The sequence below is a fragment of the Podarcis pityusensis genome, assembly GCF_964106645.2.
Source record: "Podarcis pityusensis genome assembly, chromosome: 15".
Taxonomy (NCBI): Eukaryota; Metazoa; Chordata; class Lepidosauria; order Squamata; family Lacertidae; genus Podarcis; species Podarcis pityusensis.
In genome coordinates, this window is record NC_138040.1 from 23,146,892 (window position 1) to 23,172,053 (window position 25,162).

General features: G+C 45.8%; 1 protein-coding gene across 4 annotated transcripts in view; it reads right to left on the reverse strand.

Moving 5' to 3' along the window:
• Positions 1-25,162, reverse strand: part of GRIK4 (glutamate ionotropic receptor kainate type subunit 4) — a 469,347-nt gene that overhangs the window by 103,815 nt on the left and 340,370 nt on the right. For all 4 annotated transcript variants that reach the window (XM_080983424.1, XM_080983422.1, XM_080983423.1 and 1 more), the window contains exons 7-8: positions 23,336-23,389; positions 3,330-3,491 (exon numbers count right to left, since the gene is read on the reverse strand). In XM_080983424.1, coding sequence (XP_080839550.1) covers positions 3,330-3,491; positions 23,336-23,389 — 216 coding nt within the window. The remainder of the gene's footprint in view (positions 1-3,329; positions 3,492-23,335; positions 23,390-25,162) is intronic.

Consider the following 25,162-nt stretch of genomic DNA (forward strand, 5'->3'; position numbering starts at 1 on the left):
TGAAGAGGAAGAACCAGTGAGGCATAGTGTCTTTAGAAAGCATTCCAGACACACATACCCTCTCCCAGAACCTGGAGAGCCTTGAAAGTAGGAGAGCAAAGAGCTCAAAGGCAAAGGGGACTTGTCAGCACCTGTAGGGCTGACACATGAGGAAGTGGGAGAGACGGAGGGGGTGGAGATTCACTCGGGACAACGCCATTATCCAAGAGGCTGGGTTCCAAAGTGTCTCTCTGTAATTACTGAATAAAAAGCCGATGGTAAGAAACATTCCTTGTCTTTGTGCTTTCCTGGGCAATTGGCCATGGGAGTTGCTTGAATCCGCCTGACACACCCATTTTCTGGTAGTGCCATGTCTGGCCTCATCTCACAGCAAGGAAGACTTAGTGCAGGGGTCAGCAAACGTTTTCAGCAGGGGGCCGGCCCACTGTCCCTCAGACCTTGTGGGGGGCTGGACTATATTTTGAAGGAAAAAAATGAACGAATTCCTATGCCCCACAAATAATCCAGAGATGCATTTTAAATAAAAGCACACATTCTACTCATGTAAAAACACACTGATTCCCGGACCGTCCATGGGCCGGATTTAGAAGGTGATTGGGCTGGATCCAGCCCCCAGGCTCTAGTTTGCCTACCCATGACTTAGTGACTCCTGCAACTTTTCTTCAATGCAACTCTTTCTGCTGTCAGAAGAGACCAGATACTGCTGGAGGCTGAGGATGCTAATAAGCAGTATTACTGAGAGTGCAGGCAGGGGGCTTTCTTCACATGCCTTAGCTATCGGTTCTGACAGCTGCTGCTACAGTCACCCAGGCTTCAGAACATGGGTTGACAGCTTCCCGGGCTGCTGTGCAAGAAGGACCACTGAGCAGCGGTGCAACGCTTCCTTTAGCAAAGAGAGGGAAAGAAGTGGGAGCAATTTACCGGAGAGAAGTGGCCACCACTCCATGCCATACAGAATATCTCTTCCCGAGAAATCTAAACTAGTTTGACCATCGTGGCTTCATCAGAGGATTGATTTGCAGGTGAACGAGATCTCCCAACAACACCAAAACAAGAGTTTCTTCAGGATAAATCAAAAGCTGGTTTCGACGTGTCACACCAGCCTTTCTCAGCTTCATGCCCTCCAGATGTTTTGGCCAATGGTCAGGGATAATAAATGGGGGCTGTAGCCCAGAAGATCTGGAGGGTGCCAGGTTGCAGAATCCTGTGTTACATTGGCCAAGGCCAGCAACGTGCAACAGGAGAGCGAGTACAAGACCATGGGAGATGGCATTTAATCCTTTTTTCCAACAGGTATTATTCTTCCCCTGCCCCAAGCTGTCCCCACCCACCACCCCGGGTTTCAGATGTGTATCTGAGGACACTTATGCATCTGGGGGAGAGAAGCAGCTGGGAGGCAATCTGGAGATGGGAACTAGCTTGTGGGGAAAGGTTTTTGTACCCCTTCCCCTCCCAACACTTCTTCACTGCGCTAAACGCCTCCTCAAAGCTACCTTGCTTCTAAAAATGGTGTTGGTACCCTGTAATGCACATGTTGCCATGCAACATGGGGTCTTGAGTCTCTTTTTCTCTACCAAATGGGAGAGAAGGATTGAGCATTATTTTCAAAGAGTTTCACGCAGGTGAATAATGCACAGTAGAATAAGAACTCAAAACAAAAGCAAAATATGAAAGCACCGTAAATGTGAGCCAAGGGAAAGGGAGAGGGGTGAATTCAGTTTTTATTTCTGCCCGCCATTAACATTTCCTGCTTTATTAGGAAGCATTATCCCTAATGCATCTTAGCTATCACCTGGGGCAGTTACAAATGGAGGGATCACGTCAGGTATAAAGTAAGACTGGGCAATGAATTAGCTGCAGCATCTCCCTGGGCTGGAGGAAGGGTGGACAGCGAGGGAGGCTGTGTGTGTGTGTGTGTGTGTGTGTGTGTGAGAGAGAGAGAGAGAGAGAGAGAGAGCATGCAAGCCTGTAAGCTCACAGCTGAATAAACAGCAGGTTCAAATATAAGCAAGCAGCAGTTTGTAGCAAGCTTCAGCATCTGCTAGATGTCAACCATCCCCGGTATTGTAGGGCAGAGGATGGGTGATGCAATCGAAACAGAGATCCTAGTTTGCTTCTTTAAGGTCACTTTGACCTTTTACATGAAGAAGGAAGATAGCTGCTACAAGACACCCAATGCTCTGTCTATTTGCATGTGAACATTTGCAGTTCTGCTGCATAGGAGGAAGGACCCTAGTAGTTTCTGTACCCTTTGTGAACATCTCCTAAAAGGAAGAGGATCATTTCTAGACAAATGATGCTGGATTAGATGGGCCACTAGCCTGATCCAGCAGGCTCTTACTGTGTTTGTGGCAATATTGGGAATGGTATTCTAGCAAACATTCTCTCTAGGGTGCATTGAAAGGTTTGAATGGATTTAAGGAGATCATACTCTGATTATAATTAATACCCATAGGCAGGGAGTTTGAGAGGAGGAGAATGCAACCTTAAATGGGGCACATATTCCTAGTTACAATGACTCATTTGTGAAGAAAATGAATTTTGCACATGCAGAGACATCTTGAGCTGGTTATCACATAGTAACATGTTGCTATAAATAGGGGATAACATGTAAACGGGTCTTTACTGAGAACAAGACAGGGTAAAGCAGGCATAGGCAAACTCGGCCCTCCAGATGTTTTGGGACCACAACTCCCATCATCCCTGACCACTGGTCCTGTTAGCTAGGGATGATGTTGTAGTCCCAAAACATCTGGAGGGCTGAGTTTGCCTATGCCTGGGGTAAAGGTTTGTTTAAATTTAGATGCCACCTTTCCATTCCTCAAAGCCCTTCCTGAGACTCATGTAAACAAAGCAAATGAGTTTTAAACGCCATAGCCCTGTTGGATCAGACCAAATGTCCATCTGGTCCCCCATCTTGTTTGCTAGAGTGGCTGATCTGATGTCCTCATGATGCCTACAACATAGCATGAAGGCATTGAGAAGCCATGAAAGAAGCAGGCAGGTAACACAAAAGAATTCTCCAAAGCTCTCCAGAACTGAGAACTCTTAATCACACCAATGGATTGCTATCACAGAAAAGACCTTGCTCCTCATAACCCTTCAACCTGTTTTGAGAATGCCATGGTCTTGTGATACCTTTTTTTATGTTCATCTAGTTTGTTGGAACGCGATCAACAAGGAGCAATGAGCGAGAGATACATAAGGTTCTAGACCCTCAACAAATCACCATTGTGGCCCCCTCTTCATGCTATCTTCATCTTCTCTCCCAACAAGCCCTAATTACACTGTGGGTTGAGGACCAATTGATGTAAATCTGTTTTACTTACTGCTGGCCCAGTAAAAGGAATGTGATCACAGTTTTCCAGCCATGACTGGTTGAGGCTCTCTGCAAACTCTTGGAAGAAAGCATGGGACTGGTTGAAAATGGAAAAGGCCATGATGTTCACTCGATCATCCAGATGGCTCTCTAGCCGCTGGAGCGAAAACTCCTAAAGGAAATCAAAGAACCAAAACAGAGAGAGAGAGCAGAATTAGGAAGTGTGAAAAGAGCAGTATGTTCTTCAGTAGTCCATAAGGGGAAGTGAAATGAGGGAATCTAAGGAACTGCAAAGGTTCCAAGGAGTTTGTGCCAAAATGTGACTTAATCAGTTTTAAAAAAAACATAGAATAATAGACTTGCAGAGTTGGAGGGGACAAGGGTCATCTTAGTCCAACCCCCTGTATTTGCAAGAATCCCTGACAGATATTCATCCAACCTCTGTTTAAAAATGCCCAGTGAAAGAGATTCCATCAGTCCACTCCATGGTTAAATAGCTCTTACAGTCAGAAAGTTCTTCCTAAGGTTTTGTCAAAATTTCTTTTCTTGCCATTTGGATCTGTTGGTTCGGGTGCTACCCTCTGGAGCAGCAGAAAAAATACTTGCTTCATGACAACCCTTCAGATATCTGAAGGTGACTATTATATCACATCTCAGTCTTCTCTTCTCCAGACTAAACATATCCAGCTCAATTAATTCGAGACTCTTTAGTGGTATGTTCTCCTGCCATCCCTTTCAGCAGCCCACTTGTGTGCTGGTCTGCCTGTGAAGCAGAGGGAGTCAAAAGTATGGGATTAAGGATTCTAGGCAGAGTGCAAAGGTTACGGCTGCCACTTTCAGTGGGTGTTCCCTGGGTAAAGTTATTGGCTCCCCCACTGCAGGCAAACTCAGGCCATGGCAGTGGCATTGTGGTGGTGACAGTGTGGACAAAACTCCAGCAGGGGTAGCAGAGGCACAACAGCAGGGGCAGGAGGCAGATCTGTCACTCGAGGCAAATTGCTTCATCTTGCCTCACTGATGGGAGGAAATGATGGGCATACATCTCTTATGTGGAAGAGAACTCCAAAACTGTACAGGAAAACTGGGAAGGTCCCTTCCCTTGAGCGCATTCAACATATACCGTCCAATATTTCTCTGATGCAAATAGGGATGTCCTATTCAATAATTAATAATTAATAATAATAATACCCTTCCATCTGACTAGGCTGCCTGAGCCAATTTGGGTGGCTTCCAACATATATACTGAAGTATACCTCAAGGAGAGTCTCCACCCCCATCGTTCTGCCTGGACACTGAGGTCCAGCACCGAGGGCCTTCTGGTGGTTCCCTCACTGTAGGAAGCAAAGTTACAGGGAACCAGGCAGAGGGCCTTCTCAGTAGTGGCACCCGCCCTGTGGAATGCCCTCCCATCACATGTCAAAGAAATAAACAACTTTCTGACATTTAGAAGACATCTGAAGGCAGCCCTGTTTAGGGAAGCTTTTAATGACTGATGTTTCAATGTATTTTTAATCTCCTGTTGGAAGCCACCCAGAGTGGCTGGGGAGACCCAGCCAGATGGGTGGGGTATAGGTAATAAATTATATTATTATTATTATTATTATTATTATTATTAATATTACTATTATATAAAAACATAATAAAACATTAATCATTAAAAAACTTCCCTATACAGGGCTGCCTTCAGATGTCTTCTAAAGGTTGTATAGTTACATATCTCATTGGCTTGGGGATTGCATAACTCCATACCCTCCAACATTTCTTCTGTGAAAATAGGGATGTCCTAAGGAAAAGCGGCGGGAAGGTAAATGGCATTCCGTGTGCTGCGCTGGCTTGCCAGATGCAGCTTGTCACGCTGGCCACGTGACTCAGAAGTGTCTGTGGACAGTGCTGGCTCCCGGCCTATAGAGTGAGATGAGCGCACAACCCTAGAGTCTGTCAAGACTGGCCCGTACAGGCAGGGGTACCTTTACCTTTAAGGAAAAGCGGGACATTCCAGGATCAAACCAGAAACTGGGACAGCTTCTGTAGATTCGGGACTGTCCCTGGAAAATAGGGCCTGTTATCTTGGGGAAGCCGGCCCCTGCTCCGCACAAGTGAGAAGGCATCAGGCCCTCCGTTTAGCTGAGCAATTGCAGCCATGAAGGAAATTTGTACCCTGAGTTCTGGATATGAATTTTGCCCACATAATCAGAAATACAATGCATTATTATAATAATCTTCACTCTCTCTCTCCCCCCCCCCCCCCCACTATTCCTGTAACCGTTTTAGCTGATTCCACAGATCTTTGTGGCCTCGGGAAAAGTAGAGAAAAGTCTGATTCCTCTGGTGCAGGAAGCTCCAGGGAGAACAAGATGAGACATGGGATTAAACCGTGTTTTGGACACAATCACATTATCATTAGGCGACACAAAAATTGCCTGTGCACTATTGATTCATTTGAATGATATTATCCTCCTGTCTCTGTGACAGGTTATCCATTTCCACGGAGTACATTGTCAACCTGTGAAACAAAGGGCAGATGGCTAATGAGAGTTGGAGCCAGAGGAGATTTTGTATGCAAAAGAGTGTGTGGCAACAGTTTTGCTGAAGGAGAAGGAGTCCAGACCAGCCCTTCCACAGCAGGGGTGGCAAACGACTGGCCTTAGGCCTCATCTGGCCTGCTGAATTTTCCTTAATGGCCCACCCATCTCCAGCACAGGCTTGCTTACATAAGTAATGAAATGGATGTAAAATGTGGAAAATTCCATCTCCCTGGTTCCTCAGAAATACAAAAAGTATTCAGAGCGCTGTCTCACTCTCCCCTCCTCCTGGCCTTGCTGCCTATCTGACTATTCTTCATATGCTCTCGATCTGTTGAAGGCCATAGGATCCTGGATCAGAGCTCTGGCTTTGGTAAATATGATTTTTTTTCCAAACTACTAGGTCACTTGGCTGAAAAAAGGTAGTTGGTGACATGAATTATGTATAAAAGCAACCACAACAAATGTTTGAATATATAAAGAAAAACCCTGTAAAGAAAATTTAAAGGAGAAAGAGTTAAGATCATCAGTATACAGTGGTACCTCGAGTTACATACGCTTCAGGTTACATATGCTTCAGGTTACAGACTCGGCTAACCCAGAAATAGTGCTTCAGGTTAAGAACTTTGCTTCAGGGTGAGAACAGAAATCGTGCTTTGGCGGCGCAGTGGCAGCGGGAGGCCCCATTAGCTAAAGTGGTGCTTCAGGTTAAGAACAGATTCAGGTTAAGAATGGACCTCCGGAACAAATTAAGTACTTCACCCAAGGTACCACTGTATATAGTTATGGAGCTGTCTTGAGCCTGTTATATTAATACTTACCATTTGCTTCTATTTTTAACGCTTTGTTTTTAATTTATATTTTCAAGAAAGCGTAATAAACAAACAACAATGTTACAATAGACACTGTTGATTTTAAAATGCAACCTTCAAAATATCCAGCTTTTCTGGAAAAATGGAGTTCAATTCAATATCAGGGATAACTCAAACCCTCAAACACTATCAAGCCTCAGGTGTCTATAACAGAAAGAAAATGCCATCCTTGCAATGCGGAGCCAGAAGGATGAATCTTAACTTTCCCAACCCAAGCTTCAAGCAAGCAGTAAGGATGCGCATTAAATAAAAACCACATTTTTTTTTTGTGTGTGTGTGTGTGTGTGTGTGTTTTGATATGGCAGTGGCTATTTCCAAAGTGCTAGCCTGGCATTATTAAATAATAGAACAGAACCGCGTTCCCTGGGAGACAGCATGCCGGCAATATTACAGGCCAAAAGTCTCTCTTCAGTGACTGCTGTTATCTGTGGGGTGCCTGACCTAACACACTCAAATTTTACAGCATCAGGAAAACGCCTCCGAGTGACCGGAACCTTTGACTCGTGGAGAGAGTCTTCCCTAATCAAGGCAGCGTGGAGCAACTTGGCAAGACGTGGCTTCAGCAGTTGTATTTGGAGTGCAGTGCCATCGCCCACAGCATGTTATGACTCAGCAATCGGCGAGAGATGTGTCTGACACTCTTTTAGCATATACAAGTGAAGATTTGCAGCTTATCGCTCAGAGCTAGGATGTGGAACATGTACAGCGGCGAAGGGCCTGTTCCTGAACCATGCTGAGTTTTCACTGGTTCCAGCCAGATGTGGTTCACATCCGGGAATTGACTGCAGGACCCTTGGAGGAAAAAAGCTAGGCAAGCGGAGGCTTATGCAGATTGCCATGTCCCAAACCATGAGCAAATGCTCTTTAGTGGAATTTACTTGTATTCTCTCCTGCCAACCTAGCAGTTCAAAAGCACGTCAAAGTGCAAGTAGATAAATAGGTACCGCTCCGGCGGGAAGGTAAACGGCATTTCCATGCACTGCTCTGGTTTGCCAGAAGAGACTTAGTCATGCTGGCCACGTGACCCGGAAGCTGTATGCCGGCTCCCTTGGCCAATAAAGCGAGATGAGCGCCGCAACCCCAGAGTCGGCCACGACTGGACCTAATGGTCAGGGGTCCCTTTACCTTTACCTGTATTCTCAAATTGGAGGTGGGTGGGTGGGCTTTCGTTAGCAATTGTCTTCTGAATGCCAGGAAAGGCCAACTTTCCTTTGTTAGCATATGTGCATTAGCAAGAAAGCCCCTTTTTCATTCCTATCAATTCCACTGGCAAAATGACCCACATCACCTCCTGGTTGCAAACGCTCTTCTCCTTTGTGAGATTCTTATCATGGTTTTAATAGACCAGATCACCTACAAAGCCAAGAGGCACTGAGAGCCTCTTTTTTTACTCATTTTGGTTTTTTGTGTGAGGTCAACTTCTTTCTCTCTCATCTTTACACACACCCACACACACACATTTTCTTCTATTAATTATTTCAACAGCCTTATTGGATTTCTAAATCTGCTGCTGATTAAGAACATTCCAACTGTTCTCCAAATGCAGCTGGTGCTAATACAGGAGAGTCTTATAATCTGATTTGGGGACTGATCAGGAATTGGAGAAAGAAGATGCAAACAGATGCTGCCTTACACCACCAAGTTAATCTAGTACTCCAAAAGTTTATTTTTTAAAGGAATTGATTCCCATTTATCCTTTTACAAAACAACAACAGTGGTACCTCAGGTTACAGATGCTTCAGGTTACAGGCTCCACTAACCCAGAAATAGTACCTCAGGTTAAGAACTTTGCTTCAGGATGAGAGCAGAAATCGCGCGGCGGCGGCGGGAGACCCCATTAGCTAAAGTGGTACCTCAGGTTAAGAGCAGTTTCAGGTTAAGAACGGACTTCCAGAACGAATTAAGTTCTTAACCCGAGGTACCACTGTAGTTCAGTTGCCATTCTCCCAATTTATTGCTTAGCCACAGTGATTAAACTACAGCAGTGCTTCCATATCTGCTAAATGAAGCTTTAGAACACTGCCTCCACAATTTGTTTTCTAACTCTTTCATAGATGTTCATTTGACTTACTTTTTTTAAAATGAAAGCTAAGAGTCCAGGCCTCTTGCTGAAGGAGGGAATGACTATGAAGATGAGCTATAAATTATTTGTAGTTCTACCCGCAAATGAACTTCACCTTCCATTCTCCTGGAAATTATGGCAACTACTTTCATTTAACTGAACTACAGTGGTACCTCGGGTTACATATGCTTCAGGTTACAGACTCCGCTAACCCAGAAATAGTGCTTCAGGTTAAGAACTTTGCTTCAGGATGAGAACAGAAATCGTTCTCCGGCGGCGCGGCAGCAACAGGAGGCCCCATTAGCTAAAGTGGTTCTTCAGGTTAAGAACAGTTTCAGGTTAAGTACAGACCTCTGGAACAAATTAAGTACTTAACCCGAGGTACCACTGTAGTTAATTCCAAGCATTGAGTTACTTTGCACTTATAAAGCATCATTTCTTCATCATCTGTTTCAGTATCTTAAAGGAAGAGAGAGTTGAGACATTGAACCCTCCTCTCAGAGGAAGGGTTCCCTACTTGCAGAGGAAGACATCCCATTGGGAGTTAAAAGCCTCTATCTGCAAATCCAGTGGCCTTCAGGGTCTGTAAATGTTAAGCTGCTAAGTCAATTTATCATTCTTAAGCTGCCTGGAAAACACTTTCATTTATTCACTAAACTGTACAAGATTACCCTAAGTGTTTTATGGTGTTAAAGAGAAAGAGTGTGTGTGGTATAGTCATAATATATTGACTGTGTCAATAATTGCATAATAAACCACATACAGAAATCAATTTCCCCTTCAAAAAGGATGTCATCTGGCCAATGGGTTACAGTTCAGTTTTGAGCTGCTGAAAGATTACTCACTCACAATTAGGTTTCATAAACAGAACAAGTATTTCAAATCCAGTTATTCTCATAACTTGGATAGCTGAGTTTTTGCCAGATGTCACCCCAAACCCCAAAGTTTCAGAAACTATAAGCTTCCAAATACAAATTTTTATTCCAAACTTATCCCAAGTCTGTAATCCTTGGAAAATCACTGTTATCCTCTCAATGCTGATCTTCTGAACTTAAAGGAATTATGGAAGAACTCTCCTAATTGATTAATAGATTTTAAGGTCACAAAGGATTACTCTAAACAAATATTGACAAACTCCAGCTCAACATGACCCACCTTAAATTTCACAGAATTCCCCCCCCCCCCCCAGCTTAAGAAGTATGTGGTTGATTTCAAGATAATTACACTCCCATTACAGCTCCAGATAAAGCCTATGACTTGGTTCACACAAGCAGGTATACTGCTCGATCTCACATCACTCAGTAGCCTAAGGCTAAACATGAGAACTTGCTCCATTGAAAAGCATCATGTTTGATTTCACTTTCAAGGATGAGGAAGATCTCTGTGTTGTGATTAATATGGGTGGCACATTCACACACAAAAGTCAACCCTTCATTACTCTAACCTTTTACATTCCTTACGAGACCATTTTCTGGCTTCCAAAGATACAAGTGACATTTTTCCTTCCCCCATGGAAATCCAAACATATTGAGCATCTTTGTCTATAGAGTCTAATACCATTAAGGTAAAGGGACCACTGACCATTAGGTCCAGTCGTGGCTGACTCTTGGGTTGCGGCGCTCATCTCGCTTTATTGGCCGAGAGAGCTGGCGTACAGCTTCCGGGTCATATGGCTAGAATGACTAAGCCGCTTCTGGCGAACCAGAGCAGCGCACGGAAACGCCGTTTACCTTCCCGCCGGAGTGGTACCTATTTATCTACTTGCACTTTGATGTGTTTTCGAACTGCTAGGTTGGCAGGAGCAGGGACCGAGCAACGGGAGCTCACCCTGTCACAGGGATTCGAACCACCGACCTTCTGATCGGCAAGTCCTAGGCTCTGTGGTTTAACCCACAGTGCCACCCGCGTCCCTTTCTAATACCATTACCTTCACACAATACCATCACCAGTTGATACCTGTGAAGTAGCTAAACAAATTGCCTGGCTCTGAGTATTACTCACACCCCTTAAAAACAAAGGCACATATTCCTTCCAAAAAGAAAAGAAAAATGTAATCGCTTATTTGCAACACTCCCTGAGACATATTTTGAAATGTCTAAGCCAAGTCTTGGAACAATTTTTTAAAAAGAGAGGAACAAACATCACAAAAATTCAAGGAGATAATGAACTACAATAGAATGTGTTCATTGCAAGCATCCAACATTTTTCTGTTCTCATGGTTTCAGACATCTCAAGGCTTGGTGGGGAAAAATAGATATTCATTTCCTTGAAACCCACAGCAGACTGCCTGTAATTCTCTATCTGCAAATTGTCTCCTTAGTATTATATTATTATCATTATAAATCAAGCAACAACGTTGTTACAATTTATTTTATTCTAATGGATTTCCAGTCAGGGTTTTTTCCCCCAGCTGAACAAATTGTTTTAATTAAAACTTTTAGTTAGATGTATTAACTAACAGCTATAGTGCATTGCCTGCTATTAATGCTTTAAGGCAACAGTGCTACATGCATTTCCTTGGGGAGAATGTCCCACAGAACTTAAGCTGTTGGAGAGACCATGGGTCAACGGCAGAGCACATGGTTTGCAAGAAGATGATCCTGGGTTCAATCCCCAGCATCTCCAGTTGGAAAGATGCAGTTGATGAGCAGAATTTTTCTGTGGCCACATTCCCACCATATGTTAAAAGTACTATGCTATCACTTTAAACCAGGCACAGGCAACCTTGGCCCTCCAGATGTTTTGGGACTACAATTCCCATCATCCCTGACCACTGGTCCTGCTAGCTAGGAATCATGGGAGTTGTAGTCCCAAAACATCTGGAGGGCCGAGGTTGCCTATGTCTGCTCTAAACACTCATGGCTTCTGCACAAATAATTCCTGGAGTTGTAGTCTGTTAAGGGTGCTGAGAACTGCTAGGAGACCCATATTCCCCTCATGGAGTTACATTCCCAGAATTTAACAATCGGTCCCTCATCCCTGGGAATCGTTGCTCCAGCCTCACTGCCTCCTGTGGGAGTGAGTTCCACAGTTTCACTCTGCACTGCATGGAGACATGTTTTATCTGTCTTGAATTTTCCAACATTCATCATCACTGGATATCCTGATATACAAGCTTGAAATAAATGGGTTTTTTTTAAAAAAAAAAACTACTGTTGCATTCCCAAGCCCCAAATTCAAGTGTAGCAACTTGAGACTAGCTGGTCACAGCACATTTAAATCCCAGGCTGTTAGAAAAGACCCTGACTCCTGAATCTCAGGGCCAAACATAGGAGATTTGGCAACCTTCCACTGTCCCCTTAAACACAACCACCTCCAGATTTCAAACATCTTGAAATCAGCCTTCCCTGATTTGGGACACTCCACTTGCTTCAGATTCCAACTCCATCAACCCCAACCAGCATGGCCAATTGTCAAGGATGATGGGAACTGTAGTCCAAAATTTCCAGAAGGCATCAGGCTGGGAAAGGTTGATCTAGTTCAAAGCCTGCTGCAGGCTGGTGTTAACAGCCCTGTTATAAAGTCTTGCTAATATACCAATTTAAGTTTTCAGTGCCCTTATGGAGGCAGAATCCTGCAGTCAAGTTCCAGCAGGCAATGCAACGAATATTGTGGTGGGACTCAGCCCTACAGTTGTGATCTGCAGTAAGCTTCAAGAACCTGGTCCAAAGACTATGAGAAAATAGACTGGGAGTTCAGGCTACAACACAGGGTTCGTTACTGAGGCACCTTCTAAGAGAAAAGATCTATAATTGAAAGGAATGGCTATCCAGAGTAACAGGCGGAAATATACTTAAAGGAAGCTGTCTGAAGATGGATAGATGATATGTATATTTAAAAGGGAGGATATTAAACTAATAAGAACTGGAGAAAGCAAATGACAGGTGACAAAGAGGTCTGGGAGGCTGAACCACCTGCATGGACAAGATAGTGAAGAGTAGAACTTTTGGAGAGCTAAGTCAGGCAAACTTGGCCCTCCAGATGTTTTGGGACTACACCTCCCACCACCCCTAGCTAACAGGACCAGTGGTCAGGGATGATGGGAATTGTAGACCCAAAACATCTGGAGGGCCAAGTTTGAGCCATGCCTGAGCTAAGTGAACATTGATGCTCATGACAGCCCAAGAAAACCCTATGCAGCTATGCTCATTTCTTCTCAAACCCTTTCCCTCTTAACCCCAACATTTGAGAAACTCACGAGAATTAGGTTGCTGGTGGAGAGAATGTGGCACAGCACATCATCGTCCTTACTGCAACGGTCTCAGGTTTATCTGTTCGCCCGCGAAGAAGGGAGAAAGCGGTTGGAGTTTATGCATCTCTCCAGGGTCAGTCACACTGTGATGCCACTTTAAAGAGCCACGGCTTCCTCCAAAGAATACCAAGATATGTAGTTTGTTAAGGATCAAGGAGGACCCTATTCTCCCCACAGAGCTACAATTTACAGAGTGGTTTAACAATTAATCCGTCTCCCCAGGGAACACTGATAACTGTAGCTCTGGGAAAGGAATAGGGGTCTCCTAACAACTCTCAGCGTCCTTAATAAACTACAGCTCCCAGAATTCTTTGTGGGAAATCCATGACTGTTTGAAGTGCAAATGCAGGGTGTGAGTGTGGCTTATGTCATTCCAACCATGGGCGTAGCCACAATTTTTGTTGGGGGGCAGGCCTTTTGTTAAGGGGGGCAGAACCTCAGTTTGTCATGTGTTTCTATTTATTTATTACTGAATGAGGGGAGGCAGCTGCCCCCCTCCTTGGTTACACCCATGTTTCCATCTCTGCTATGCTTGGGTCTCATGTGGACAATATTTCTCACTTGAACACCATACAACCAGGAAGGAGAAAAGAAGAAGGAATAAGAAGGAAGGGCTTTCTAGTTGCCAAGCAGTGCCAAGCAGCACTCAGCAGCATTTTCAGGTTATAAAGATGTCAACTGTGTTTTGCAGTTGCTGGGAAACTCCAAAGTGCCTCCTCCTACTCCCAAGAAGCACCAAGTACGTTGTTGGCTGCTGTTCCTCCCCCTCCCAAATCCTGGGGTGGGGGGTGGGGAGAGGAATAGCCATGAGAGAGAGACAGCGCTAAGCAGAGCTGAGCAACAGACAGAGAAATGGGGTTAGCAGATTCTCTTTTGCCTTGCATGAAATTGTGATCCTCCTACCCATCATTGCACATGGGGTGGAAGTGTGCTATCAGAGTTTCAGTAGTTTCTGAGTATGTGCAAACTGACTCCGCCCATCAGCGCTGCATTTCTGCAGATGGAGACTAGGCATGAAGATTGGCATTGCAGAGCAAAGATCACCACACAAAAATTAAAATCTTCCTATTCCAACAGGCCACTAGAGTGGTAGACCATATGAGAAAAATTAAAGTACAATATATATGACGTTGATAATTAAAAGGTAATGGTGACTGGTGAAGGCACAGGGTAGGGTGATGATGGAAAAATGTTTCCTTCCTCATCCTTAGCGGATGTTGCTGCCACCATACAGTAGGTTCTCCAGTTGCTCCTCTTTAAAGATCCCATGGCAGCCACAGGAGAAATAAACCCCCTTTCAGGAGGGCAGTACATTGAATGCAGGTGAAGTAAAATATTTTCCCCCCTTCTGAACATGGATTCTCCACAAGTGGGGCAGTTGGATGGCAGGGGTAGTTGATGAAGGTTGTGAGGTGTGTGGACAATGATTCAAATGTTGCCAAAGGCCACCAAAAAATGTCCCAGGGGCCACATGTAGTCCTTGGGCCATGTGTTGGACCACCCTGTAGAGTGAAGTGTCAGTTCTCCTGTTCCATAAGAAGAGATCTGCTGGATGAAGTCATCTAGTTCAGCATCCTGTCAAAGGTGGACCTTGGTAATATGTTGCCCATCAGCTCTCATTGCGCCTGCTTAAGCCAGGCTTTGGGAAGGGGGCACAAGACTCTGGCAGCCCTAGAACCTTCCCTTCTCCTTCCCAAAGCCCAGTAAGCACTAGCCCTGCTTTGGGAAGGAGGAAGGAGGACTCTAGGACCCTGTAAGAGCCCTCACGCCTCCTTCCTAAAGCTGAGCAAGTTTTTGCTGGACTTTAAGAAGGTGCCCTCCTTGGCAGCACACCCGGTGTGACCACACTGCTTGCACTGCCCAAAATCCTCCCCTGATACTGTTCTCACGCTGGCCAACCAGATGCCCATGGGAAACTTGCAAGTAGGACCCAAGCACAACACCACCATCCCCTCCTGCCTCTGACTGTGGGGACACAGCATAACCATCAAGCTAGCAGCCCTTGCAGGGCAAATCTGATTGTGTACCCTGCATCAGTGCGCCAATGGACTGCAAAGCCATCGCTCAGCTGTGTCCCAACACTCCGCCAAAGTTTCCTATCTGTTTTCACATGCTGTGTTTCTCTCTCTGCTGAACTGTCTAATTAGTAGGATTTAAAGCCAGGATGAGTCACTGATCTTGATGGAAGCCAGTCAGCCTCACATCTCTCCAGCCTGACATTCCCCAAATCCACACTGGTGCAGGGAAGAAAACTAATTTCCATCAAGTACATGGAGGAGAAGCGGTGGGAGGCAGGGAAGGGCTTGACAAGGAAAGTTGAGCTCTGACCCTTCATTTTAAATGCAGTTAGCTCACTTACCTCTCCAAAGAGCTGACCTTCAGAAAACTCCCCAGTGCAGGAGGGATTAACTTCGTGCCCTTTTTATGCCTGATGACTTTCTCTATTAGTTTCAGATCCTTGCTTTTAAGCATATATATTTAAAATATACACATGGTCTCACTTTCCAACAGTCATCCACACTATGACACATACACACACTTGATTTAGCTGCTCCTTTTGCTCGCAGTCCTATAATGCGAGCCATGCTGCTTTTTTATCACCCTTCCCACCCCCCATCAGGATGTGATTGCAAAAACTCAGAGGGTTCATTAGTGGCTTGATAATCCCTCTAGATTTATTAGTTTAAATGGCCCCTTTCCCATCTCGCTTCCTCATTTAAATATTACTAATTTCCTTAAATTTCTCTTCCATCTGCCTAGGTTTTTAGCCAGCTTCTCTTTCCTTCTTAATTAACTCTGTCAGACACTCCATCAGGGGTAGGGCGAAATTCCCCCCCCCCGCCAATAAATTAATCAATAAATGAGAGTAAATACCTCAGCAGTCTGCAGGTGGGGCTGTCTGGAACAACCCTCAAAAGGACACCAGAAATTTAATTAGGTTAGAAAGTTTTGTCCAACTAATCTGGGAGCAGACATCAGGAAGGGAGCTCTGCACCCATATGGTATTACCTTGCCTCATGCCAGGAACTCCTGTTGGCACTGTAGAAGCATCATGCACATGCCCTCTCCTGCAACAGAATTAGCTTGCTTTGAGCCACAAACAGCTGCTTGCTTTGCAGAAAGCACTGCACACATAACTACTCCTTGCACTACCAGAATTGGTTTGCCTCAAGCCAGGAATGACTGAATGATCCGTATAAGCATTGTGCATGCATATGATGTTTCTACTGCCCAGTGATTTGGAAGGACACATTGCCTAGCCAGCAAGAGCTTCCCCAGACCCAGTCTGCTACTAATCAGGTGCCTCTTCCTGAGCATAGCAATAAAGAATGAACTTAAAATGACAGAGTTTCTGAAACCTCCCCATTCAACCCCATACTTGTCTCTGCTAACGGTTTTTGTTATCAAGGGAAGCAGGATCTCAGATCCTTTGTATTTAGATACATGCCATGCAAGGAACATTTGGGGCAGAAGCGTGACATCAAAACTAGGACTTCACTGTTACCCAACCAGAAACCTAGTCTCACCTGGACACATTTATTGCCAGGAGAAACCAATGTCTATGAGAATTCATGGACGTGCAATGAAGCTGGAGGATGGAAAATTCAGGACAGATTAAAAAAAGAGGACTTTTTCATGCAGTGCAGAGTCGAACTAAGGAACTCGCTCCCACAGGAGACAGTGATGGTCACCAACTTTAAATGGCTTTAAAATAAAAGAGAACCAGACAAATTCACAGAGGAGAAGACTATCAATGGCTACCAGCCGTGATGGCTGTGCCCTACCTCCAGAGTTGGAGACAGCAATGCTTCTGAATGTGTGCTGGGCCCGGGGGTAACCCAAGTAACACGGTCCAGGTCCAGTCCCGAACCAAGGGTTCTGCAAGGAGTCAGTCCGACAGGGCCAAGGCAGGACATGAGGCAGCAAGGTCAGGCACAGGATCTCAGGCAGGTTCTGGCAAACAGTAATGTTGCTCCCACAACCTGGGGCGGGGTCCAACAGCCTTTTATCTCTGTCGGGGTAACGGCCGGTCCTGATCCCCTGGTGACTCACCTCCCTGTCTCGCCTGAAGGTGAGCACTCCTCCTGAGAGTACTCAGGTCTTTCTTTCTCTCAGACCTGAGTCTCTGCAGCTCGGGAGATGTTGGTGGGTTACTAGACCCAGAAGCCGCCTCAGCCTCTCCTGACCCAACCGGTAGCGGAGCAGCTGTAGGTGATTGCCCGGCTGAAGGCAACAAGATAATCCCTGCATCTGGAGCCAGGGCAGGCTCAGGCCCCTGACTGGTGTTTGTTGCAGGGGAACCTGTGCAGACTGGGGCTCTTCAGAATTAGGCCCCAGACTTGGTTCAGACGCCGCCTGAGGTAAAGGATCCGGTGCAGACTGAGACTCCTCTGGTTCAGAGTCTGAGCCCGAGTCCCAGGCCATCACAGAATGCTAGTTGCTGGAAACCACAGGAAGGGAGAGTGCTCTTGTCTCATGTCTTGTCTGAGGGTTTCCCACAGGCATGCTGGACTAGATGGCCCACAGGCCTGATCTAGCAGGCTGTTCTTGTGTATGTGTGCATTTAGCCCTGTTGGGATTTGGGAGAGTCAATAGGACCACTTTCCCCTAATCTGCAGCCTCAAGCATCTCACCAGAAGGCACCAGGGCACCAGATTATAGTGGTGCAGGTCTGAATCCAGCTGGTCTTCCCATGCCCAGGAATGCCTAGATGACAAATGTCCCATCTAACCAATGGCTTGGCTGAACCCAATCAAGTCTAGGAGACAGGAAGTGGTTCTGAAAAGCAAGGTATGAATGCAGAGAGATGGACTCTACTGGGGTGCCCTGGGACCTGAGAGAAGTGGAATCCTCTAAATTGTGAGTGGTTCTTAACCCACCCCTCCTCTCTCTTGTTGGCTTCCAGCATTCCTGCCCATCCCTCCCATTTCACTAAGTTTAGATCACTCTTCCTCACTGCTTTCTCCCATCTGCTTCTGCTGCTCTCCCACCCAAATACACAGCATGCTCACTACTCCTCTTGGCGCACACGCACAGCGACATAAATATTAACTGGAATTATAGAAACAGAGCACTCTCTGGGTTGGAAGGCCCCTCCAGTTAATCACCTCATCCATCCCCTTGCCTCCGAGTCAATGGAGATTTCATTATCCCTAAACCAGTCTTTGTAAAAAGGGTGTCTGATTTCATCTGTGTGATCTCAGGAAATAGCCCTTCTCCTCTGAAACCTTCTGCCCTCATCTTCTTGGTGAGCCTAGATGGGAAAGGGAAACATGCACAATGTTGACCCAGGGCTTTTTCTCTCTGCCTGCTGCTGCTTTAGGATCACCATTTCACATTTTAACACAGAGCTGCACTGGGAGGGGGAGGTTTTAGCTACTTGGCTCCCAGTTAAGTCTTGCAGAGTTGTCGGCTCGATTGTCTCACCTCCCAAAAGCTTGACTGAAAACAAAAATGCACCCAGAATTGTCTGTGGTTTCCACATTGGGAAGGAGACAGTGTGGCGTAGTGGTTAGGGACTAGGATCTGGGAGGCCAAGGTTCAAATCCCCACTCAGCCATGAAGCTGACTGGGTGACTTTGGGCCAGTCACTCACTCTCAGTCTGACCTACCTCACAGGGTTCCTGTGAGGATATTATGGGGAGGAGGAGGGGAACCAAGTTTGCCACCTTGGAGCTCCTTGGAGGAAAGATGGAATATGAATGAAATAAATGAAAATAAACAAAGTCCCTACAGGGACACACCCGATCCTCCTCTCTGATTTTAATACAACTGGTTGGTTCAACCCCGCACTGGTAAGCGCAGATGAAGTGCAAAGTTTCTCCAAACAGTCAAGGTGGTGGCTGCAATGGAGCCAATAGCTGGGGTGATGTGGGGCTGCAGTGGAGAATCCGCCCATATGCAGCTCTACCTCTCTTTTAAATCAGAACCAGTGAAGGCGGTGAAGGTCCTGTGTGAGTGCCTGGAGGCGGTTGGAGGATGGATGGCGGCAAACAGATTGAGGTTGAATCCTGACAAGACAGAAGTACTGTTTTTGGGGAGCAGGGGGCGGGCGGGTGTGGGGGACTCCCTGGTCCTGAATGGGGTAACTGTGCCTCTGAAGGACCAGGTGCGCAGCCTGGGAGTCATTTTGGACTCACACCTGTCCATGGAGGTGCAGGTTAATTCTGTGTCCAGGGCAGCTGTCTACCAGCTCCACCTGGTATTCAGGCTGAGACCCCACCTGCCTGCGGACTGTCTTGCCAGAGTGGTGCATGCTCTGGTTATCTCCCGCTTGGACTACTGCAATGTGCTGTACGCGGAGCTACCTTTGAAGGTGACCCGGAAACTGCAATTAATCCAGAATGCGGCAGCTAGACTGGTGACTGGGAGTGGCTGCCAGGACCACATAACACCGGTCCTGAGAGATCTGCATTAGCTCCCAGTACGTTTCCGAGCACAAGTGTTGGTGCTGACCTTTAAAGCCCTAAATGGCGTTGGTTCTGTATACTTGAAGGAGTGTCTCCACCCCCATCATTCAGCCTGGACACTGAGGTCCAGCGCCGAGGGCCTTCTGGCGGTTCCCTCATTGTGAGAAGTGAGATTACAGGGCCTTCTCGGTAGTGGCGCCCACCCTGTGGAATGCCCTCCCTTCAGATGTGAAGGAAATAAGCAGCTATCTTATCTTTAAAAGATATTTGAAGGCACCCCTGTTTAGGGAAGTTTTTAATATTTAATGCTGTATTTGTTTTTAATACTCGATTGGAAGCCGCCCAGAGTGGCTGGGGAAACTCAGCCAGATGGACGGGGTATAAATAATATTATTATTATTATTATTATTATTATTATTATTATTATTATTATGAAATGTCACATTGCAATAGGTGGAATGCAATCAGCTTATCTTTTTCTGGCTCACCCTACTTGCGTGACAAGGCCCCGGGCCCCGTAGTTCCCTTATATAATAAACACACATGGGCACGGATAATTAAGTCCAATAGGCTAAAATAAGCCACAACTTTATTGGTTACAGATGTTTGCGGTTTGGCTTAGGCATTGGGTGGAACCAGACTATATCCTGACTCCTGCCCATCTGCAGGGAGTTGCATTAAGGGTAAACCACCAGTGGGGGAGCCCTATGACATACGTCAAATCAAGACACACACACCCCGGGTCCCCAATGGGTCATGGCATGGCCCTAGCCCACACCCAGGCTTCGGACAGAATACCCTTATCGAGGAGGGGCGGGCAGAGGCAACAACCTGCCCTCCCATCACAAAGGCTTACCCAATGCCTAACCACCACTTGAGCCAAATGACTCACCATCAACACCCTCACACCTGCAACCAATCTCTAATGCCCTCCATGATGTCAACCAGCCGAAATGTCATTTCCCCAATTGGAAAGGTGAACGCCATCATTGCGAAGCAAGACCTCCTGGTCCAAAGTAATGGCGGGGTGCCGTATCATCCTACCAAATGAGCTCTCGCAGGTTGCAAGCAGGGATCTCACTACCTGGCTAGGAGTGGGGGAGGAATTTGATTCAATAGTTCACACTTCCCCATACAATAAAGCATGGTGATGTGTGGGAAGACCTGAATAAATTCACCACAAATGCCCTAATATTGCATCAATGACATTCACCCCCCCTCCCAAAAGCCCATCAGTCTGGGGGCCTCCTGAGTTATAGCCCTCCCCCACGTACATGGCTGGTCCCACACTTGATGGCAGGGACCCCACTCAGTGCAAGGCAACCCTCCATTTACTCAGGGGGAAAGACAAATTATCTGAGCCCACAGTTAACGAAAGCCACCCCTGATGGATAGGAGTGCTTGTTTTATGGCTTTGAAGTACGACAGATAAAACTGCCAAGGAAGGGTTTTTTAAAAAATCATTTATACGGCATAATAGAGCTATTGAGAAACGATCACGAGAAATCCACACAACGGCGTGCAAATGAGAAAGATTTGCCAATGGCAGGAGAAATCTCTCACACAAAAGTTAATTTCAAGAGGAGAAGAAATTTTATTCAGCCTCTTCCCAAGCCCATCCTTGAATTATAGCATTAGAAAGCTGATATCCATTTTAAAGAACGCCAGAAAGGAAACTGTAGCTACTTCTCCTCATTAACCACCGCCTCCCCTCACAAGATAGATCGGCCCCCTTCATCAGAAAAAAAAGAGCCCCCCAATTTCTAAGCACACTGAAGCTGTGCCAAAGGAAATTAAAGTTCAAAAAGCAATTTTTAATTGTTATGAGGGAAGGTTCGATGCTGAGGGCCGTATTTTCCGGTACGTTTGCAAGGACACCAGCTTAGGTCCTTTCATCATCACTTTGCAGTCATAGTCCTGGCATTAAAGTCCCAATATGGGCTGGATCCTGTCAATACTTCCTGATAAAGCTGATCTATACATGAACAGCTACACCCACTTTACAACAAACAGCTGCAAGGGCCTAACAAGAACAAAACAAACCACCCCACCTGCACACTAGAACCAGAAAACATGACAGGCTGTTAACAGTGTGGTGTAGTGGTTAGAGTGACACAACAGACTAGAGTATGGGAGACCAGGGTTCAAATACCCACTCAGCCACAATGCTCACTGGGTAACTTGGGCCAGTCACCGCCTCTCAGCCTGATGTATTTCACAGGGTTGTTGTGAGATATAAAGGAGGAGAGGGGAGAGCCATGTACATTACCTTGAGCTCCTTAGAGAAAAAGGAAGAATTTAAATAAATGGAATAAATAAATAAATTGAGAACACATTTACCATCAGTACATAGATCTTAAATGAAGCATTTAAGTTAATCATAGAATCATAGTATCATAGAATCATAGAGCTGGAAGAGACCACAAGGGGCATCGAGTCCAACCCCCTGCCAAGCAGGAAACACCATCAGAGCACTCCTGACATATGGTTGTCAAGCCTCTGCTTAAAGACCTCCAAAGAAGGAGACTCCACCACACTCCTTGGCAGCAAATTCCACTGTCAAACAGCTCTTACTGTCAGGAAGTTCTTCCTAATGTTTAGGTGGAATCTTCTTTCTTGTAGTTTGGATCCATTGCTCCGTGTCCGCTTCTCTGGAGCAGCAGAAAACAACCTTTCTCCCTCCTCTATGTGACATCCTTTTATATATTTGAACATGGCTATCATATCACCCCTTAACCTCCTCTTCTCCAGGCTAAACATGCCCAGCTCTCTTAGCCGTTCCTCATAAGGCATCGTTTCCAGGCCTTTGACCATTTTGGTTGCCCTCCTCTGGACACGTTCCAGTTTGTCAGTGTCCTTCTTGAACTGTGGTGCCCAGAACTGGACACATGTAAGACCCTAAAGAGGCATCTACACAAAATTGAGTCCTATATGTTCAAATGTAGTGAAATCCTCATATCAATGCAATAAATATAAGATTACAAATAATAATAATTGGTAGTGGCGCCCGCCCTGTGGAACGCCCTCCCAGCAGATGTCAAGGAAATAAACAACTATCTGACTTTTAGAAGACATCTGAAGGCAGCCCTGTTTAGGGAAGCTTTTAATATTTGATGAATTATTGTATTTTAATATTTTGCTGGAAGCCACCCAGAGTGGCTGGGGAAACCCAGCCAGATGGGCAGGATATAAATAATAAATTATTATTACTATTATTATTATTATTATTATTATTATTATTATTAATCCGTACCACCTCTTAAAAATAAACATGTCATGAATTGACCTGTTTGACTTTCCCAGTCGTCTTGGTTGCAATGTTAAACAATTGCTTGTCCGTTTTCCTACACCAGCCAGCCAGGTGTCCCTGGGAAACTCACAAGTAGGCCGTCCCTTTTGCTTATCCCCTGTATCTGGTATTGAAAGATATACTGTCTCTGAACATGGATGCTCCATTTAGCTGCCAAATTTATTAACCATCAGGAGACACCTTTCACAAATTTGCCTAAATCCTTTTTTGAAAAAAACTAAAAATGGCCTTGCAGAGTCTCCATAATGCAATGTAAACAAGCTGGAAAAGCGGGGACACGTGGGTTTCTTTGGCTTGGCAGAAAAGGCTTATGAAAAACTTGGATAAGTGCATTGCTTAGGAGATGTTGCTGTTCCTAGTCTACATATTTCACAACTTTTCAAGTCCTTTAATACTAATACTAATAAAATGCAAATACAGAGGAACCCTACATCTCCCCCAGATTTTTCTCTCCTCTTCCTCTCATTCATGGCATCTGCGGAAGCGCCAGACACACCGCAGCTTGAACAGGTCAGGTTTTGTCAATAAGACTCTTATGGCGGCGGGGGGGAGCGGGGGGGGGGGTGCAGAGCTGAAGAAATGTCTTACCAGATTAGTGAAGATATACGTGTAATAGGCTGACACCATTCCCAGTTCAGCTGCCTGCAAAGGAGAAGAGATGAGAGATTATGATAGCAGAAAGCAACCCGTTTTTTTGCTGCAGGGAGAGAGAATGTTTGCACATCATAGATGCATCCTGATCTGAAGCTTATGAACTCTATTTTGCAATGGGCATGTCCCTTAGTTCAGAGACACCCATGTACAGCTGCAATTGTCATCTGCTAGCTCCCATTTTCTTGCGGTCGACTCCATCCTATGTATGTTAACTCCTCAGTCACTCATTCGGTTGTTCAGTGAGATTTGCTCCTTTGGATGTGTGCCTAGGATCTTCGGAAGGTAGTTCAGTGGTACTGCTCATGCTTGGAATGTAGAAGATTTCAGATACAGCCCCCCAAGTTCTCCAAGGAAAAGGTAGCATTGTGAGTTGAGGACCCTCCACCCGCATAAGATTATAATAATACACACAGACACATTATTTTAGGTTAATGGGCAAAATTAGGCTACAACTTTTATTGGTTACAGCATGTGAGTAGCATTGGCTTAGGCATTGGATGAAACAGCAATACCAGACTCCACCCCGCGCAGCCGGGAGTCATATTAGGGTTAACAACCAATGGGAGGAGCTTGTTGATGCAAATACAACTGGAAGCTCCCCCATGACGTCACCGGGTGTCATGCCATGGCCTTAGCCACCAGCAGGGCATCGGACAGGATCCATGACTGCCGGATTCCTTTAACAGAATACCCAAAAGAGGAGGGGTAGATGATGGCGCATACCCAATCCTCCAACACAGCACACATATTCCAGTGCCTAACCGCCAATACCAGAAAGTTGTGACAAATTGCTACGAGGTAGGCGAAAAAACCAAGAGGCTGGTGCCAATTTGCCAAATGGATAAAAAAGTCCTACCAGGCCCCTTGGACAACCAAGGCAACCAACCGAAGTCCATAGCAAGGTCAATACGCAAAAAGAAGCTGACCTAAGAGGGCGGGAGATCTGAAGAAAGCAGGAACAGACTGGGAGCAGAGCGCTGCTGCGGCTGTTTAAACGCATTTAGCCCTGCCCACCAGCCGGCCCTATTGGTCAGCTGGGAGGCTTGGCCGCAGCAGCAGAAGCAATCAGGAGCAGGGAGCCGAATACGCCTCCCTGCCCCCGCGGGAGGCTGCTCCCGCTCATGACCCCTCCCTCTGGGAGGAGGAGAGGTCTTATAAGGTCCTTTGAAATTCTGCTTGGAATTTTGGGTAGCTGCAGCCAGCCAGGTGAGAAGGAGTTGGCTACTGGATAGGAGTAAGGACCAGGCAATCGACATTTGGAGGCGAGAGAGAAGCATGTCAATGCTGATTCAAGGTCCAGCCAATTAGGATTCTTCACTTTCAGCTTCTCCTGCAAATAGGAGGAGCACAGTTGCTCCTGTGCTTAATTGTGTTTTGAAGTATATGCATTTGTCCCCAAAGGGTGACTGCATGCATAATAAGCCCATCTCCTTATACTCCTTATTACAGGTGAATTTTTCAAAGCTGAGGCTCCAATACTTTGGCCACCTCACGAGAAGAGAAGACTCCCTGGAAAAGAGCCTGATGTTGGGAAAGATTGAGGTCACAAGGAGAAGGGGACGACAGAGGATGAGATGGTTGGATAGTGTTCTCGAAGCTACCAGCATGAGTTTGACTAAACTGCGAGAGGCAGTGGAAGACAGGAGTGCCTGGTGTGCTCTGGTCCATGGGGTCATGAAGAGTCGGACACGACTAAACGACTAAACAACAACAACAAGCAAGCAGGAGTATCCCTGATCTTGGTGGTGTGGGGCAGAGTGA